The sequence below is a fragment of the Protopterus annectens genome, chromosome 1.part1, assembly GCF_019279795.1.
Source record: "Protopterus annectens isolate FY-2018-M chromosome 1.part1, PAN1.0, whole genome shotgun sequence".
Taxonomy (NCBI): domain Eukaryota; kingdom Metazoa; phylum Chordata; order Ceratodontiformes; family Protopteridae; genus Protopterus; species Protopterus annectens.
The window spans coordinates 186,839,917-186,860,802 of NC_056726.1; the positions used below are offsets into that span (position 1 = coordinate 186,839,917).

The 20,886-nt window shown below is 42.3% G+C and overlaps 1 protein-coding gene across 1 annotated transcript in view; it reads left to right on the plus strand.

Annotated features, from left to right (window-relative positions):
* TTK (TTK protein kinase) overlaps window positions 1-20,886 on the plus strand; it is a gene marked incomplete at its 5' end in the record, with an annotated part of 1,887,454 nt that overhangs the window by 655,649 nt on the left and 1,210,919 nt on the right. Inside the window, 1 exon segment of the mRNA XM_044074056.1 lies at window positions 16,867-16,987. Within this exon segment, the coding sequence (XP_043929991.1) occupies window positions 16,867-16,987 (121 nt within the window).

The following is a 20,886-nucleotide window of genomic DNA, read 5'->3' on the forward strand; positions in this document are numbered from 1 at the left end:
CCACCCTTTGAACCAGCTTCTTTCCTGTTCCTTAAAGTTCTTGTTGTGGAAGACTCTTTTCCTAGTAGCTATCACTTCAGCCAGACGAGTATCAGAACTTCAGGCACTTACCATCAAGCAGCCATATTTAATTTTTCACCCTGACAGGGTATCATTACGCACCAACCCCTCCTTTCTCCCTAAGGTTTGTTCGGTTACCAACATTAATCAGTCCATTGAACTCCCTACTTTTTTTAAGAACCACTCCAATAAGCTGGAATATATGTTACACAAATTGGATGTTCATAGACAACTCAGATTCTACCTGGATAGAACTAAGGACCATAGGAAAGCGGACCAACTCTTTATAGCCTTTGCGGACAACAAAAAGGGCATGACAGTTACAAAGCGCACACTTTCTAAATGGCTAACTGATTGTATAACCTTCGTGTATTCTGCTTCAAACCAGAATTTGCTCACCAAACCAAAGGGACATGCTACTAGGTCAGTTTCCACATCTCTGGCTCATGCGGCTCGTCTGCCATTGGACACTATTTGTGCAGCCGCCACTTGGTCTGAACCGCATACATTCATCACTCATTATAAAGTTGATAGGACTTCCAGGGATAGAGCATCCTTTGGTTCCACTGTGCTCAGGAATGTTCTTCCGTGAGTCACTCAGGGTAACGGAGCTAGGGACGCTACCCATTTGTAAGAACAAAAGACGAGATTGAACACACTCACATAAAGAAGTTATGTCCTTACCATAACGTTCCATGTGGAGTGTTCATCTCGCCTTTGTTCTTACATCCCCACTCTCCCACCCTCAGGTCTGGAAGAACGTACGGATTTAGAAGTCTGGTCGGTCTGTCTCCCACTAGTGGTCTCTCTGTTGTTCCTACTGGCTTGAGCTAGTTACTGCTCCTTATGGGTACTTATGTATCCTTTTATGCTTGATTACCTTTGTTATTGCTGGATCTGGTCTTATTTTGCAACTAGATCTGAGGTAGAGGCAGAGGGAATTGTGGGAGGTAGGTTGGTCTCGAGCTTCTCCTAGATGCAGAGCTTTGCTAAGCGGCCGACTCAGAGCCGAGGATCGGCTCCGACACCCATTTGTAAGAACAAAGGCGAGATGAACACTCCACATGGAACGTTATGGTAAGGACATAACTTCTTTTTAATTCCTACTATTTCTTATAAGGATGGGAAGAATGATACATGTGAGAGGAAAAAGTGTGTGTCTGCAACTTTGATTTTCATAATTTTAAGTTGTTAGGCTTGTATGTTATGGTTTGTTCTGTGTAACTAAGAAAGTATGAGGAATGCTTTGTCTGCAGTTTCCCTTGTGTGGAAAAATTTGCTTTAACTTAGTTTCATCCAAGTTGCTACTTATTGTATATATTATGTGTATGGCTGTTGATAATTCTGTAAGGGCTGTGGCCACTAGTACTGTTTTGATGAGGTTTGCATGGATGTTATCTCAGATGATAAAAATGAAGTTTTAAATTTTCCTTTTGCTAGAGATTTAGTTTTTGGCCCCTCTGCTGTAGAAGTGATCAAAAAGTGTGATGAAGTGTATGCTGATTCAGGGGATTTTTCAGTCCTCCTCCACATTTTCCAAGGGAATCTTTTGCGCCTCATCCAGTTTTGGTAAGAAACAAAATAAACTGTCTCAACAAAATGCAGGGAATCTGGCATTTAACAAGAAATTGTAAAGGGTTTGCAAGAAGAATTCTAGACATGCCCCAAACCAAGGACTGTTCAATAGTCATAATGACTATTTAAGGGATTTTGTTCCCCTTCCACTTTAGACAGTGTCTTTTTTCATCCAAAAAGTCATTCTTTGCTTTTCTTTTTGGCAAAAGAGAGTTTCAGACAAATATGTTCTGAATATCATTCATCATTGTTACAGATGGCAGTGGGCGAACATTTCTCCTTTCCAGGGGGAATTTCTTATCCTTCAGACCAGACTTTCTTCTTTCCACCTGCTTTTCATTACATGCTGTCTCAGAGAGTGATGGAACCAGTTTTCCACTTCTGAGATGGGAAAGAGAGTTTATTCAATGATGTTTTTAGAGCTTTTCTTTCTTTCCTTCCTAAACTTGCTTGTGATGGTGTCCAAATTCAAAATGATGTCACTTCACTACCTGTTACCTCTTCTTCCTCATTCAACTTTCCTGGTATCATTAGATGTAATCAGTGCTTGTCATCACATTCCTATTCATCCAGGCTTCAGATGCTTGTTAAGGTGTTGTGTGTCTGAATCACATTATCAGTTCTCTGCCTTACCCTTTGGATTATCCACTGCACCAAGAGTGTTCACAGTGACTAGCTTCAGTTATAGCTCATTGCAGTCTACACGGGATCTTCATTTTTTCATATTTAGATTACTTGCTTATCTTTGCAGAGTCTCTATCAAACTTTCTAGAGTTTCCATCCTTTGGGTAAGAGATCTCTTACACAAGATGGGATTCCAAGAAAACATTTAAAAGTTTTTCTCAACTCCTCATAGAATTGTATTTCTCGGATGTTAACTAGACACTGTAGTTCAAAGTGTGTTTCAGTGAAAAAAAAATAGATCTGTACCTGTTTCTAGGGTTTTCCAGTCAGACTTTGGTCGCTGTGAGAGAATACCCCAGGATTCTGGGTGTCATGACTTCTATGATTCTCATACCACCACTGGCATGACTCCACATAGGAAAGATACGGTGATATCTGAAGTCTGTTTGGTCCTGGCACCAACACTCTTGTCTTTGTAGATCCCATTGCTGGGATTTGTCAGAAAATAATCACTTGGTGGAGACAGCAGGTAGTCCTGAAATCCAGGGTCTCCCCTTCTCCCTCCCTGTTTCAAAGCAGTCAGTCACCACATATGCATCAAATTTTGCTTCGGAAGTAGTTTCAGGAGAGGTAGAAGTGCAAGGTGAGTTGGGCACAAAGGCCAAAAACAAACATTTAAGTATAGAAGAGATGCTTGCAGTGATGAAGGCACTCATCTCTTCGAATCGTATTTGGTCCTTGGGCCCTCTTCAAGTGGTTACAGACAATACCACAGTCGTGTTACATCATCAACCAAGGAGTAACCAGGCGCAAACCCTTATGAATGGAATCTAGATCAGAAGGGTCTTTCAAAATTTGATCCATCTGTTAGGAGTGCCTTCTCTATAAAGAAGCAACAGGCAAGGTACTGCTCTAGGACTCCATGCAAGAAGGCCTGGAAGACAGCTGCCTTTTCTTTTCCTTAGACACGAGTGTTCCTGTATGCTTTTCCACCCTTTCTACTAATATCTAGAGTACTTCCGAAGATTTAGAAGAAATCCTCCAAGATCATTGTGCTGATTCTCTTCTACATCAGGCAACCATGCTTCTTCCATTTTATGAAATTGGCCAGTGGCAGTTACTATAAGCTTTCTCACAGACATGATTTACTCACACGAGCCAGGGGTGTTTGCACCCCAACTTCAATCAACTTCACCTGGCTGAATGACAGGGTCTTAATTCCTTTTCACTACCTATTTACTGAGCACATGCACCTGGCAGTAATGAAGGCTAGAAAGCCTGCTACTAGAAAATCATAAATTAGCAAATGGAAATGTTTTTCTAGTTGGTGTCACCAACAACATAACCAGCACCCATTCAGAGCTAATTCTTTTTTTGGTTTTACAATATTTGTGTGGGTTACTAGCCTGTGACTTTTATTACTGCTCTGTAAAGGTTCATTTAAGGTTCAAGAAAGGGTTCGCATCAAGATTTAAGGATGTAATGGTGTCCCTCTACTCTTCCCTCATCAGACCCATTATTGAGTACAATGCACCAATTGGAATGTACCTGGCTAGACATCTCCAGCAGCTGGAGAGAACAGAGGTACCTAACCAAGAGGATTACTGGCCTCAAACAGTTGCCCTATGCAGCACGATTGAAAAAGCTAAGACTGTTCTCTGTTGCATACCGCTTTCTCAGAGGCGATCTCTAATGTACAGAGCCATGTCCAACCCAGAATTGTTGAACATGCTCCATCTTAGCAAAACCAGATCTACTCGAGCTACATGCTCTAGTGATGTAAACCTCAACACAACAATGAATAGAACATGCTGGAGGGATAGATTCCCTTCGCGGAGACTTCCCTTACTATGGAACATGGTCCCGATCTACATAACAGAGCCCCTCACTATTCCTCTTCAAGAGGAACCTTGATGAGTGGATGGGTAGCAGAAAGTTCACACCGGGGATCACACCAACAGCATTACTAGATAGGGGCCAAGGGTACTAGCTGCTTGTACAACAGTCTAGGGAACTACTAAAGGGGCGGTGAATACCGCACAATGTGGCTGGGCTAATTTATGCCTTCGGGCAGATAGCCCAGTACCAACCTATGAACCTATTTATCAGTCATTTCACCATGTCTGCCCATCGATCCTTCTCATTCAATGCATTCTCATGTCATAAAGATTTTGACAGAGGTTTTGCTTAAGGGGTTTCCAAGAAAAACTGGTAGCCCCTCCTTTGGATCTTAATTTTGTGTTAGAGAAGCTAACACTTGCTCCAATTGAATCAACTAACCTGACTGAGTTGAAGTCCTGTAGGAAAACAGTTACACTGATTGTGCTGACCTCAGCAAGAAGGCTATCCGAGTTGCAAGCTCTTAAGACTAGTTAACCCGGTCACATTTCCCTCGGGCAGGATTTCTATGAGAGGTAATCCTCCTTTGTCTGAAGTGGTATCAGAGTTTACTTTAAGCCAAACTATCCATCTCCCTGTTTACTTTCCTGAACCTAAAATGAGGGAGAAAGGAGACTTCATACCCTCGATGTCCAGAAACAACTTATGTACTTTCTTGACAGAACTGAATCTTTCATATCTTCGACCAGTTCATTTCTTCTTAAGGTAAGAAGGGACAACTTGTGCTAAAGCAAACTATTTCTAAATGGCTAAGGCTTTTATGTTTTGTTACACTCGCCACAATAAAATTATTCCAGACAGGGTCAAGGCCCACTTTACCAGGGCCTTGGCTCCATCTATGGCTATTTGGGAAGGGTTGGATTCTAGAAACTGCAACTTGGTTCTCTGTGCATACTTTTGCAAAACAATATAGGATTGCTTCATTCTCTAAGTCTTGATCAGGATTTGCAAGGACCATTCTCCAGAGGCTCCTGGATTCTTCCTCTTCCACCTCCCAAATTTGGTAAGCTAGGGGTAATTTACCCACATAACTAAGGCTAATGCAGCAGCGATCAGTATGATGAACATGGTACAGTTGTGTAAGTAATCTAAGCATTACAGTAGATGTTCGAATCATCGCTGCTGCAGTAGCCTCCCCCCCCCCATTCCCCTTGTTTTTTGGTGCGTTAATTATGCCAGGGTGTAGTAATTTTTGTTCTTCCTAGCATTCAGGGCTCATCCTCCCTCCCTCTTTTTGTAGGAAATTTCTGAAGTGTTTGGCACCCCAATTGTCTTGTAGTCAGCTCATCTTGAGCTGCTTAACACTTTGGGTGTGTGGAAGGTGTGCGGAAGGTGTGCAGAAGCTTTAGAAGCTATCTGTCTGTTATATACTTGCAGGAAGTAACCCATATGGCTAAGGGTACTGCAGCAGTAAGTTTAATTACACAACTGTACTTCAAGTATTTAAACATGCTTTTAAGAATGTGTTTGATTGTGCAATAGTGTGCCTAGGGCCAGTGCTACAGTTCTGAGGAAGTGTGCCTGGGTTTGCAAGCTGAAGATTGCTGGCGACGTAAAATTAGAAATTTTGAATTTTGCTTTAGATTGAGAGGTTTTGTTTGACCCTTCTGCTACTGAGATCCTTAAACAATCTGATGAACAAGGGAATTTAATTCAGGGAATGTGCAAGATTTTTCAAGCCCTTTTTTAAGTCTGCCAAATCCCTTTTTCTTTTTAAAATGCAAGCCAACCAATCCCTGCCACCTTAAGACAAAAAGGGGGCAGAAAAGAGATGCTAAGAGGGGGGCGAACAGCAAGAAATGGTTATCCTTTCCAAAAAAGGCACTCTTAATACTGCAGAATGAGTTTGCCAGTGTTCTAAAAGGCACTCTTAATACTGCAGAATGAGTTTGCCAGTGTTCTATCTCCCATCCCTACTCATTCTGTCCCTATCTCTTGAAAGAGTTTCTGGAACGCATTTTTTTTTTCATTTAGCAACAGATGGTTTCAGACACTTGGGTGTTAAAAATTATTTGGGGTTTACAGCCGACACTGGATAGAAATACCTCCTTTTTGAGGGAATTCCTCCCCACCTTCTGAAGGAGATAGTTTTTACTTAAGTTCTTCAACACTTACTGTCACCCTAGGATTTATAGATCCAATACCTTTAGATCAAAGAGACAAATGCTTCTATCCCATGGTGTTTTTGGTTCCAAAGCAAAGAAGCTTACATGAAGAGCAGTTCTAGATCTTTTCTGTCTCAGTTCTGTATGTTAAAGTACCAGCATTCAAAGTGCTGACCATTCCAACTTTACCTCTCATTCCCCCTTTGAGTGTCTTGGTAACATTAGATCTAAAGGATGCTTTCATGTTTCCTCTGCAGGATAATATCTCAGAATTCTCAGATTCATGGCTTCTATGATTCTCACCCTTTCTGTCTCCAGTTTACATATAAGAAAAATTCAGTGGTTTGGAGAGAGAGAGAGCGAAAAACACATGGACGCAACGTCTCCATTCTCTGGAATTTTTGATTCCGGTTTTGGGCTTGTTCAAAAAGCAACAACACTGGTGGAGAAAGCAGATTCCTCTAAATCCAGGTCTCCTCTTTTCTTCTCAGATTCCAAGCCAGTCTGTAACTACAGTGCCTCATATTTTGCTTGGTGAGCAGTTTCTTTGAGGGTAAATGTGCAAGGCCTGTGGAACTCCTTAGACAGACCAAATCACATAACTGCCAGGAAGATGCTGGCTGTAATCCAGGTTTTAAAATGGCGTCATCTATGGACCCCCAACTCCTCTTCATGTGAATGCAGACACTACCACAATGAGGTACATAAACATGCTAGGGAGCACCAGGCCAAAACATTCTGTGCATGCTGGCTGTGATGGCATGGAATGTAGCTCTGGAGCACTCCTTAACCCCCCCCCCCAAGCAGTTTAAATTCCATCAAAGCAAATAAAATGGTAGACAGATGGAGCAGGACCACAACTGACTCTCACAAATGAAACTGAATGATGTCTTCCAGGAGTTGATTCAGTTGTGGGGAACACTTCAAATAGATGTTTGCCTCATTTCGAAATAGACCACTGAACAAATTCTGCTCCAGGGCTTTTTCCAAGCAAGCCTGGAAAATGGATGCCTTTTCTTTCCCATTTAGAATGCTCATTTATACATTTTTACACTTTCCACTGCTACCCAGAATAATTCTGAAGATTTAGAACTCTGCAAAAGCCATTATGGTGGTTTCCTTTTGGCCCAGGCAGATTTGGTTTTCCCTTCCTGTGGAATTGACCAAAGGCAACTGCCGCAAGCTTCTTGACGGACTGGACGAACTCACAGAGGTAAGAGAGAGTTCGATATACCCCAGTCTTAAATGTCTTCAACTGACTGCCTGGCTAATTTAATCCTAATTCCATTTAGGCACCTCTTTCTGGAAGAATTGAAGCAGGGACTAAAGCAGGCAAGAAAATCTGCTACTAGCAAATCTTATATTAGCAGGTGGGAAAATTTTTCTAGTTGGTGCTTGGCCAAAAACTGTGGCCCTATCCGAGATAATCTACCATTGGTACTCAAATGTTTATGTGAGTTACTATGCTTTGGTCTTTCTTACTCCTGTATCAAGTCGTATCTTGCAAACATTTCAGCATGCCTGTTCATGGATCCCGTATGTTTTTGGTGCAAGTTTTTTTTACAGAATTTTATATCTGAGACCTCCACATAAACAGATTGCTCTTTCTTTGTCTTAACTGTTTGCTGGAAGAAGTTAACCTCATATCTGTTTGAACATGTTCATTAAGCAGACTTAAAGTTCAATACATGGAACTTTTTTTTCATTGTTCTGACATCTGCAAGAAGCGTCTCAGAGTTGCAAGCTGCCATGGTTGGTGACCATTGTCTGGCCTTCCATAGAGATAAGGGTTCTCAATAAGAACAAGTCCTTCATTCATGCCAAAGATTTATTAGTTTGCTTTAAATCATGCCATCAGACTCCCAGTGTTTTATCCAGATCATCAGGATTTATTTATTGCATTTATTTACTGGGATGATCCACTGGGCCTAGGTGAGCCCATTTTCATTGGAAGCCTGGGGAGAAAAACTCCATATAAAATGACAGTACATACAAGAAAATAATATGCATTATAGAATAAATTAGTTAAAATGGATTAAAACATTGACACTAGTACATAGTTTATACACCCACACTACAGTAGGAATAATATAATCACGATGATTCAGAAGCAGGGAGATTCCACTTAATCTGGACTTGCATAGGCAGCTCAAGTACTATCTTGACAGAGCTAAGTGCTTTAGAAAAACTGATTAGCTGTTTGTTTCTTGTGTTCCGACAAAGAAAGGACAACCTGTGTCAAAACAGACTATTTCCAGATAGTTGTCCTAAGCTGTTTCTTTGTTATTCCCACCATGGTGAACCAGAGACGGGCAGTATAAAGGCTCATTCAGCTAAAGGGCTGTCTTTTTCAATGGTATATTTGAAAGGGGTGGGCTAATAGTATTGTAAAGGCAGCTACAAAGTTGTCTGTACATACATTTAGAAGTCATTACAGACTTGAGTTTTTTTTTAGCTCCAGAGCCGGCTTTGCTAGGACCATCCTCCTCGGGCTGCAGGGTTTGTATCCTTCCTCCTACCATGTTGGATAGGCTTTGGTAATCAACCTGTATAGCCTAAAAGTTACTGCAACAGTGTGAATGATGAGTGTAGTACTTTTTTGCAAGTTTTACGTGCCTATAAGAGTGACTGTTGAGAATTCCTCACTGCTGCAGTAGCCACATCCACCCTCCATCCAACTATTTTTGTATATAATTATTTACTGGGATATAACCTTATTTAGTACATCTTTTAGTTGTTCTGGATAAGTATGCTCCTCCTTAACTTTTGGGCAATAAAGACCTAAAGAAATATTCAGTCTCACTGCTAATTCCTTTTCACATGGCTGATTCAGAGTGAAGGTGTGGGAGGCAGCCAGAGCTTTTTGGAGGCTGTCTGTTGTGTCCTGGGCAGGTCACAATCCATATAGCATAAATGCTACTGCAGCAATCAGAAAGTCAAACATCTTCTAGGGCAAGGTGGTCCATACAGCCTATCTGGACCTCGCCAAGGCCTTTGACACCATCCCCCATTCTGGAATCATAGATATACTTGCTAAGCTGGGCATTAATCCCTACGTCACTCTATGGGCTGACAACTGGCTTACTGACAGAACCCACACTGTAAAAGTAGCCGACTCCAAATCCAGCTCCCGACAAGTGGAGTACCTCAGGATTCACTCCTGGGACCGCTCTTGTTTGGCATCTACTTCTCTGAAGTACAGGCCAACACTAAAGGACTCTGGCTAAGAAAGTTCGCAGATGACTGCAAACTGGGAGACATTATTGAATCCCGAAATGATGTGGATACTCTACAAAAGGGCCTTACAGAAACAGATGCTTGGTGCCAGAGCCATGGGCTCAAGCTCAATGCCAAGAAATGTATAGTTATCACCCTTTGGGGAAAAAACATGTACCCTTGAATTACCACATAGGTGGCAGTACACTAAACATCGAAAGTGTAATAAGAGACTTGGGGACACAGGTGGACAGTGGTCTCACCTTCGATAGCCACATCACCACAACAGTCGGGAAATCCTTCGTGGCACACCTCATCACTAAGGGCTTTTCATCTAGAAAAAAGGAGGTCATTATCCCACTGTACTCATCCCTCATTAGACCCAATAATAGAATACAATGCCCCGATGTTCATCGTGTTTCACTGTTGCAGTCATTACTCTTGGGTTGTCCTGCTGGCAGGCTACCTGCAGTCGGCCTGAATTCCAAAGTCCGGGTCCGGCGTTGGTTGCTGTCGCCTGTTCCCTGACGTCAGTGCACCAGGGGTATAAAAGATGCAGCCAACGCCATTTTCTTCAGTCTTTCTTGCAGCGCGGTGCCTGAAGCAAAAGCAGTTCGCAAGTGCCAGTCGGCGGACTCCTGAGATTTTCAAATCTGAATTTCAGAACCGAAGTCTTCATTAAAGCCAAGTACCCCGTTGGGGAAACTTTTTTCTTGCTCCAGACCGATGTCAGAAAAAGTTAACAATTGCATTTCTTGTGGGAAGCAAATACCTCATAAGGATTTTCATTCTTACTGTATTCCTTGCCTAAGCCCTGACCACGACGTTGCTAGCTGTCTGTTTTGTGCTAGATTTAACCAACGCACTATTAAGCGTCTGGTCGATTTTGCATTTCATTACTTTGACCGAAGATTTAACTATATAATACCGTCGGAACAGCCGACGACCGGAGTTTACAAAAAACGCAAGGACAAGGAAAAGGATAGGCATCCGAGGTCCAAAACCGACGACTAGGCCTCTGTTAGGCCAGTCGCCGGTTCTCAGAGAGGTGCTTTCGCAGCCCCTGGTGCCTGCTACCTCAGAGCCACAGGCCGCTTCTGACTCCCATGTGGAGCCGACTGGGCCTCTGGATACTCAAGGTATTGGACACTCTGAAAACATTCCCTCAGATGGGTCCGGAGCTGCTGAGCAGGCATCGGCTTCTGAGGGTGTCTTCAGACCTACACAGTTATATGTTAAACCATCTTCAGCTTCAAAGACTAAAGCAGCTCTAAAGACAAAGAAACAAGTACAGCATTCTCCTGCTCAGACTTCCATGCCTAAAAACAGATGCTTAAAATGGCCGAAGACCTAATTACTTTGATCAGGGGTTCCCATCCCCCTCCTGATGAGGCCTAGGCAAGAGACAGAATGATTCTTCTGATCAGGTTTCAGTTTCCTCTGATTCCTCTTCTGAACAGGGATATTCTTTTCCTCCCTATGAGGGTTTTGATGCTGAAGAAATCCATTCCTTCAGCTTCTCCTGCTGAGGATTATTCTTTTGGGGAAACCCTGCATACCATGAGGGAGCATTTCCACTGGGAGAGCCAAGATTACTCTGAATCTAAGAAAAGGCTCAGAGACTTTCGGCTACTACCTCAGCACAGATCTCTGGCTATTCCACCTGTTCTAGACATTGTAGTTGATGTATTTTCAGAGTCCGGCCTATCCCCTGACTCTTTACCCCCTGCACCTGCTAAGCCAGACAGATACTACAGGGTCCCAGATTCTCATAAATTCCTATAAAAAAACCCCGCTGCTGTCCAGAAACTAAATCTCAGGGTCCCAAAAGGGTCAAAGCTTCCACTGCAAAAAAACCCTGTCCCCTCTGATAGGGATTCTAGGGCACTGGACAGATGGGGGAAAAAAGTTTACACTTCTGCTACCTTGGCTGTAAGGGCTTTAAATTGTCAGTTTCATATGCTTAAATATCAGCAACACTTAATGTCACTGCTTAAACAGAAAATGTTGACAATTTCTGAATGCTCAGAGAACAAGGAAATGCAGGATTTATTGCATGCAGCTGAACAAGTGGGAAAACATACTTTGCAATGTGGTTATGATTCACTGGAGGCCTCTTGCAGGGCCGCTGTTACAGGTTCTGTTATTAGAAGGCATGCTTGGTTAATGGAACAGACTCTGCCTGATCATGTTAAAGCAAAAATTATTAAGATGCTCCATTACAGCATGATACTTTGGGGCTAAAGCAGAAGAGATGTTGAAGAAAATGGAGGATAAAGTGAAATCCATGCAGACAGTTAAGGATTTCTTACAGGTACAGCCACCCAGATTTAGCAGAAACTGTCCTTCAAAAAATTGGTCCTTTCCAGCGTCAGACAGGCCACAAAGAGGCAGATGCAGACGCCCCAGAGGCAGATCTCAGCCCCAAGGCTCATACAGGATTAAGCAATGGGGTGCTCCTACCTCCAAAAGCGGAGAAGACAAATCACAATCTTACAGGAGACAGTCCCAATGACTTTCCTCTGCCAGATCCAAGCACTTTTCTTTTGGCAGCCCCCTTAGGGGGAAAACTAGCACTTTTTTCACCAAATTGGCAAATGATTACCCAAGACAAATGGGTCTTGAACATAGTGTCCCAGGGCTACAGGTTCCATATTCACACCCTACCAAGGGCAAAAGATATGCAAGACCTATCACAGAATCAATGGGCAGAGAAAAGCAGATCACAGTGAGGGCCATTCAACAAGTACCACAACAAGAGCAAGGGCAAGGATTTTACTCGACTTTTCTTGGTGCCCAGAAAGGACAAAATCTGGAGACCAGTACTGGACCTGTCTATACTAAACATGTTTCTGGAGGTTCCAAAATTCAAGATGTTAACTCTACAGCAGTTACTGCCCATGCTGGGCAAGAAGGCTTGGCTCATAACCTTGGACCTAAAAGAGGCATACCTGCATGTACCAATCAGACAATCTTGCAGAAAATACCTCAGATTCATAGCTGGCTCAATGCACTACCAATTCTCTGCACTGCCCTTTGGCTTATCTACTGCGCCCAGGGTCTTCACAAAAAGCCTGGCACCAGTAATTGCATTTTGCAGGCAAAGAGGAATTCAAATATATCCCTACTTGGATGACTGCCTTATTCAACCAGAGAACAAAGACATTCTTCTAAAGCATCTGGCGTTTGTAAAAAGATTACTAATTTGCCTAGGGTACACAGTAAACGAAAAGAAATCAAAACTGGTACCCTCCCAAGAGATAATATTCCTGGGCGCAAGCTTAAATACAAATGCCCAGATGGCTTATCTCACGCCAGACAAAGAAAAGCAACTGATTTCTTACTTCAAAAAGTTGACGACAAAGACCCAGTTATCTGCAAGGAAAATCCTGCAGGCCTTGGGCTTCACGACATCCTGCATTCTACTAATTCCATATGCCAGTCTGCATATGAGGAAGCTACAATGGTATCTTAAAAGCATTTGGATTCAGCATTGCCACAGCCTGGAGACAGTAATTACCCTCATTCCATGCCTGCAACAGGAGTCTCGATGGTGAGCACAGGCCTGTCACCACAAGAAGGGTCTGCCATTCACTTTACCCACAGCCAGAAAGACACTGACAACGGATGCATCAGATTATGCCTGGGGGGCTCATATGGCAGGAAAATGTATTTAGGGCACATGGCCTGCAAGCCAGATGCATCTTAATATCAGTCAAAAAGAGATGCTAGCTGTTCAGAATGCCCTGACAGCTTTCAAGGATCTACTTAATCCAGGACAGCTACTGATAAAGACTGACAATACTACGGTCATGTGGTACATAAACAAGCAGGGAGGCACACATTCCTACCCCCTCTGCAGACAAGCAATGACCTTGTGAGAGACAGCATTGGCTTATCAAGTTCACCTGCAAGCACAATTCCTGCCAGGATAAACGCATACTCTGGCAGACGAACTAAGCAGAAACTTCATGGATCCCCATGAGTGTAAACTGGATCCACAAGTCTTCAGCATGATAACAAGGAAATGGGGATGCCCAGACATAGATCTTTTTGCCTCCCCTCACAACTGCCAATTACAGAGATTTTGCACAAGGATTTATCATAAACATGGAAAGTGGATGCCCTATCCTTCAGCTGGAAAACCTAACAGTATATGCCTTTCCTTCACTGCCTCTCCTTCCCAAGGTACTCCTTAAGGTCAGACAAGAGAAGCCAAAAATGATGCTGATTGCACCAGACTGGCCACGCCAGCACTGGTACCCAATCCTAAAAACTTATCTCAAGGTACAGCATGGATCTTGCCTCAAACGTCTTGCTGACCCAACAAAACAATCAGATCCTGAACAGCAAACTCAGGACCTTAAATCTGGCAGCATGGCGGATAACGTAGCCATTCAGAACACACTTTCAAAAGCTATTATGGATGTTCTCTTGGAGGCCAGGAGGCCCAGTACCAGAAAATCTTATGCCGAAAAATGGAAGAGATTCTGTTTGGAACCAGGAACAGGGCATTGACACGTATGTACTAAATATTCCTCAGATATTACAATACGTAACTGAGATGCTGGACAAAGGCCTTACCTTCTCATCAATTAAGATTCTTGCCTTTGCCATTTCAGCCCATTACAATACGGAACCACCTATCTTTTCTCATCCTTTAATAAAGCAGTACCTCAGAGGGGCCAAAAACATCAGGCCTCCAAGGAGAGCACCAATTTTGGCATGGGACCTCAATTATGTCTTGGAAAAACTCACACCGTCTCCTTTTGAGCCAGTCTCAACAGCTGATATAAAATTCTTCTCCTGGAAAACAGCTCTGCTCTGAGCAATAACCTCTGCAAGATGAGTCTCGGAGTTACAAGCACTCATGGCTGTGGAACCTTTTATGATTTTCCATCCAGACAGGGTTTCTCCGAGGACAAACCCAACATTTATGCCTAAGGTGGTGTCCAGTGTGGCCCTCAACCAAACCATTCACTTACCCACCTTTTTATCCAAACCCACAGAACAAGGGTGAGAAAATTCTGCATTCTTTGGACATACACAGATAGCTACGCTTCTACTTGGACAGAACTAAAGCTTTCAGAAAAACTGAGCAACTTTGTGTCATATGCTGCAGGATCACAAGGAATTGCCATCTCAAAGCAGACAATTTCTAAATGGATAGGTCATTGCATCCGTTTCTGCTACTTCCAACATGGCAAATCAGTGCCTAAGGGCATTAGGCCTCACTCTACCAGAGCAGCAGCCACTTCAGCAGCCTTCCTCAGAGGAGTACCAACCAAAGACATCTTAGAGGTGCAACTTGGAGTTCAGTGCACTACCACTTACCTCTTTACTCTAAATCCAGAGCAGGCTTTGCCACTACAGTTCTGCAGGGCCTCATAGCCTCTCCTAATGCTATTTAGCTCAGCCACCCATCCTCAGCTTTGGGATTCAACGCAAGAGTAATGACTGCAACAGTGAATCACGAACATAGTACAGTTGTGTACCTACCATAAATGTAGATGTTCAAGTGTATTCACTGTTGCAGTCCAGGTTACCCTCCCACCATCCCCCTTTCTTTTGCTGGGGTTTATCTGTACTCTATTGTATACAACCTATGTGGTGTATTTGCTTGTAGATAAAGGAAATGTTGCTTTAGTGCATGTATGTTTATTAGCATTATATATTTAGCCTACCCTTTTGGGGGCACCTGACATCTGGGGCAAGAAAAACTGAAGAAAATTTTGTCTGCTGTATCTTTTATACCCCTGGCGCACTGACATCAGGGAAGAGGCGACAGCAACAGACGCCAGATCCGGACTTTGGAATTCAGGCCGACTGCGGGTGGCCTGCCAGCAGGATCACCCAAGAGTAATGACTGCAACAGTGAATACACTCGAACATCTACATTTATGGTAGGTACACAACTGTAATTTTTGTATGTACCTCTCAAGACATCTGCAACAACTGGAAAGGCCGCAGAAATACCTCACTAAAAGAATCACAGGCCTGAAGCTGATGCACTACGCTGACCGCCTTAAAAAAACTTCCGCTGTATGCTGTGGCATATCGTCTACTCAGAGGCGATCTCTGCTCATCATACAAGGCTATGTCAAACCCAAAGCTTTTGGACATGCTACACTTAAAAAATCCCAATCCCTCAGAGCCACACTCTCCAGGGATCTAAACCTTGTCATCACAATAAAATAAACATGCTGGAGGGATAGGTCCCCTGACCCAGAGACTTCCCAGACTCTGGAATAGACTGCCCATACATGTCAAGCAGAGCACCTCTTTGGCTGTCTTCAAAAGGAACCTTGACGATTGGATGGGAGAAAGGAAATTCACCCCGGGGATCACGCCAGTCGCCCTGCTAGACAGGGGTCCAGGGAAGTAAATAGTGTGGGAAGAAATAGCCAGGGAATTGTTATGGCTAGGCTTGTATAAGCCCTAGGGCCAATAGCCTAGTACCAACCTGTGAACCTATAATCACGTGTGTATGTGTCTGTGTGAATACACATCTTTACACACACACACACATATATATATATATATATATATATATATATATATATATATATATATATACATACACATACACATACACACACATACACACATATATATATATATATACACACACACACACACACACACACACACACACACACACACACACACATATACACATATATACACATGCATACCTTATATACATGCACACTAAAAATAGCATTTTTCTTCTACAACCATGCAGCCTTGATGGTGCATCTTTCACATGTGATCCCTGTGTCACTGAACATCAGTACCTTTGTTGGTGATTGTGCTGTAGTTGGCCTTCCTGGTGAGGAAGACAGCTGTGTAACAATGGCTGGGTCAACATTGCTTCACTGATGAATAAACTCAAATATTAATGATTTGCTAATGCAGTGACCTTTCCTGATCTGATGCTGCAGGGTGCGTCTTGGTAAACTGTACTTTCAAGGACACTTAAGAGATACTGATGAGTTAAATCTGACCTCCAATAGATGCACTGAAGTGTTAACAGTGCTAGTTATAGCTTTCTACAGGGTGTGGCTTTGTGTAGTGGTACTACGGCAAATGCAATCTATTTATTAGGGCTAAATGCTTAAGAGAAAGTGAAGAGTTTGAAATTATGTTGAATACTTAATTCATCACTAACATTTCTCCATCCAGCTCTGAATTAGCATATGTGCTGGCAGAATGCTTTAACTGTTTTTGTAGTATGAGCACTTGAAATGCCACATACAGTTTTTGATGCATATAATTCTGTTTGGAAGGCTTTTGTTTATAGCCAGAGTATTCTCTTGATTTTATAAAAATCACTAAATTAGTAAATAAAAAACTGAGATTTTGAAGTGTACATGTGTTTTAATAGCCCTTGCAGACCGCAAGCCCTTCAGAAATACAGATGTTGGATGATGACCAATGTTCAAATGATTGTACTATGAAACTGCTAAGTAAAACCAAAATGAAGGCTCCTGCAACATTTAAAGAAGGTAATAATCCTTAGCTCTTCACCATTGTGGCTGTGCTTGAAAAAGTGTCGCCTGTGGCTTGCTTTTAGGGATATTTTTCCTCAGTCTTTTTAGGTAGTTCTCATCTTGTGTAGTAATTAATTTGCACCAGAATAATTACTGTTTTTTTTTTATATTCTAACTGAAAAAAAAAAATGTGATCAATGTGGACGTGCGATAGTATAAAACCTATGGTGGATTGTGCTTTATCTGTCACAGGAACTTTTCTTGGAATTTATTTCAAACTCACTTTGATTATTGGTAACTTATGCACCTTTACTCTCTAGTGACTGTATTTTCCATATTAAAATATTAGGTAAGATGCGTTAACTACCTGAAGCTGTATTGCCTGTGTAATGGAGTTTACATTGATAAGAAATAGTTATCTGTTAAAAACCTCTGGGTGATACTATATTTTCTTCTTGCAATTAATTATATTTGTTAAACCACTGAGTTGAGCAGTCTTTCTTATGTTTTGTCATTATTTATAACCTTCAGTGTGAGTTGTAAAAATGTTTATTTCAGTATGACAGAATAGAAGTAAATTAGTACTATTACTTGTTATAGTGTCTTTAGACCAGTGATGCTCACTATGCCTGCATTTGCTTTCCAACCCTGTAATACATTAGTGCTGTGGATAACCATGGAGCTGTTTGTATATGCACAGAATGCTGAATCGTACATTGGTCAGAAACTTGATGTTAAGTTTATGGCCCTCTGGAGTTTATCTACCCAATGGGTTTATCATTCTTGATTAAAGTTAATGGACTATTTTCAGTACTGGCATTTTGTACAGTAGTCCCCTATTGCAACTTGATAGAGCTTCCCTGCTGTAGGTGAGGGGAGTTCAGTGCCTTACCACCTACTTTTTCTTGCCTTATGTACTGGATGGATCTTTTCCTTCAGGTGTATGGAAAGGACTGGCATTTGTTGCCAAAGGAAAGAACAAGTTCTGCTCTTTGATTATGGGCATCGTTTTTTGGACCATTACTTATATTTCTCAGTTGTGCAAAGTGCAAGACATTTCCAGCCATTTACCTATCACTGTTGCGTGCCAAAACTTGAGGCCATCTTTAATGCTTCTTGTCTTCCTCAGGATGAATAGGGTAATGACCTAGTAGAATTGCTCAAAGGGGCAGGTAAGTGTCAGGCAGATAAGGCCTTGGAAGCATGAGGCAGCAAAGGCTAAAATAAATGCACAGTATAGGGCCCGTATATAAAACATCACAAATCTTTTACTCTGGTGTAACTTCACCTATGCTTCTGGCCCTTTTTTTTTGCAGTGTTTCATCCTAGTGACTTTTCTCTCTCAGATTCTCATTAGGTGGGCTCCATTCTAATAGAAATGGCATTCTAGCCATTTTGTTTTAGAGAGAATTCTTCATCTTTTCTACCAAAAAATTTCTTATTGTACACCTATTACGGATTAACCTGTTGTAGTCCTATACCTAGGCAGCAGTCTCCCTGCTAGGGAAGTATGGTATGACTGTGGTACTTGGAAGTTTTCACCAATTGTTTGCATAGGGTGATGCTGATTATATTACTCTCCATTGCTATGTGGAATCTTTTTGTTGTGAATTCTGTTAGATTTTAATAATCCTTCATTTGTCTTATTTACTGTGAACAGTTGAGTTCAATTAAACAGATGGTCTTTCTTTTTGCAAAATGTGCTCCATTCCCATAGTTGTCCCAGTGGTGGAAGCCTGCCTTGTCAGTGCTTCCATGTTGAATGTTACCCATACCAAATTTGTTCATGATGTTCAACAAATGCACTACCTTACTGGCACACATATGGGTAGTAGTGCCTTGCTGCCCTATCTCTGACAGTCTACCAAATTTAGAGCTGCTTCCTCTGCCTGTCTGTGGGTGTGATGGACCATTTACCTGAGAGTACAAGGATTGCCTTTCACACCATCAGACAGCTCCCTTTCATCTTTATAGTGCCACAGTAAGAGAAGGATCTCTGAGAAGACTGCTGCTTTCTTTGGATTGTCATCTGCTGAGCTCCAATAAGAAACCCTTTCTGGTTTTATTTCCTCCCTTTGCCGTTATCTACTGTTTTTCTTTTTGGAGATGTATATGCTTCTGTTTTTACTTTGACTAGCACAGTATGGTCTATGCTGTTGATTAAAGCCTCATTTGGAAGTTTTGACAGAAACTTGATGGCATTGCATTCTTTTTTTCTTTTGAGGTTATGATTTTTTGAGATTGAGCAGGATTACAGCATTTTAAATGATTTTCTTTAATTTTGAATCACAATGTTAGTGCCGTTTTGTATAATAAACTTTTCTGACAGGAATTTTCATTAGTTTATGATTTATTTCGTCTAATACTGTATCCATTCATTTTGACTGTTATCATCCTTTTTTAACAAACTTAGGTGACTTTTTGCATGTATTTTAAGCTTGGAACTGTTACTGAAAATTTCAGTGTCAAGTTGTTCAATCTCGACATTTGTTCTTTACACGTGGGTTCGGAACCGATCCATCAGCACCGAGTCAGCCGCTTTCTAAGCTCAAGATCTTTGAGTAGCCCGAGGCACAGTCCCTATCCCTTGATGCTCTCCTACCAACCCCAGATCTAGTTTGCCGCTGCAATGGATCGTACGATCTTCGGAGGAAGCTCGGGCCAGTAACCTTTTTTTTCTTCTTAGAAGAATATATAATTACTTATTTATGTTATCAGGGATCTGATATTTGTGAGACTTCTCATATTTCTTGTAATTGTTGTTCATTGAGTTAACTGTATATTATTTTTTTGTCTTTCTAATTCGGAGCGGTTGCTCCTAGGCCTTTAGCCTTTCTTGAGTTGCATTTTACTTGACAGGGCTCTGCCAAATTTAATTCCTTATCCCCTCATTGTTCATAGGTGCTTAGATTTGTTGTATTTGAACATTTTTTGTATCAAATAATTCTTGTAGTCACTTGCAGTTCAGGGATCTGAACTTTCTAGGAGTTAGTGTTTTTTTGACTTTATTGACATCATTGTTTATCGGGGATCTGATATTTGTGTGTTTTCTTTATATCATGTCTGAGAAACAAAAATCAGGATTAAAGAGGTGTGACTGTGGACAGATGTCCATCACCGATAACCACGTTTCTTGTGTGTACTGCTTGGGTCCACTACATTTGCAAGAGGATTGCTTTATCTGCCATTCCTTCAATGGCAGGGTTTTATTAGAAAGGCGAAGGAAATTGGTGGATAGAGGGCTGCTGAAGACAGATTTTCAAGAAGCATTAGAAAAGACTGACCAGACCTCCAAGTCCTCGAAGGGGTCGAAGTCTTCTAAGGTGTCATCGGAGCTCAAGTTTCTGTTCCAAGCGGTTTTGGGAAGACTCGTTTGCCAGCTCCACAGCCTTCAGAGCCGTGCACTGAAATCTTACCTCGGAGCCAAATCATAGTGTTGGAGCCGGTGTCGGAAGTTTTAAAGTCCCCGATCCTTAAGTTGGTGGCTTCATCAGCTCCTTCGACCTGTTCTTCCGGTACTCTTTCTGACATTGATGTGGACAGAGTGGTGCAGAGACATTTGGTGAACCCGGCCCTGGCCAAATTGCTTTCAGCTTTGACCCAACTGACTTCGAAGCCTACGACCCTCCCACCACGATTTTTGCTCAGAGGCCAGTTGAGCCTTCGGAGCTGGAAAGAGAGGATCTGATAGTGGTGGAACCCTTGGAGCCGAGGCCTGTTCCAGTGCCCTCGGCCCCGTCGACCTTGACTTCTTCGGTTCCGATCGAAGAGTCTCGGAGCCGACAGTCTCTCGCTTGTTCCGGGAGAGAGTCTCGAAGCGACGCTTCGGTTCTGACTCTCCCTCTCTGGGCTTCGGGGCAGATGAGCTAGGTTCTGTTCTCTGGTTCGGAGCCCGTGGTCTCGGCCCCTTGGAG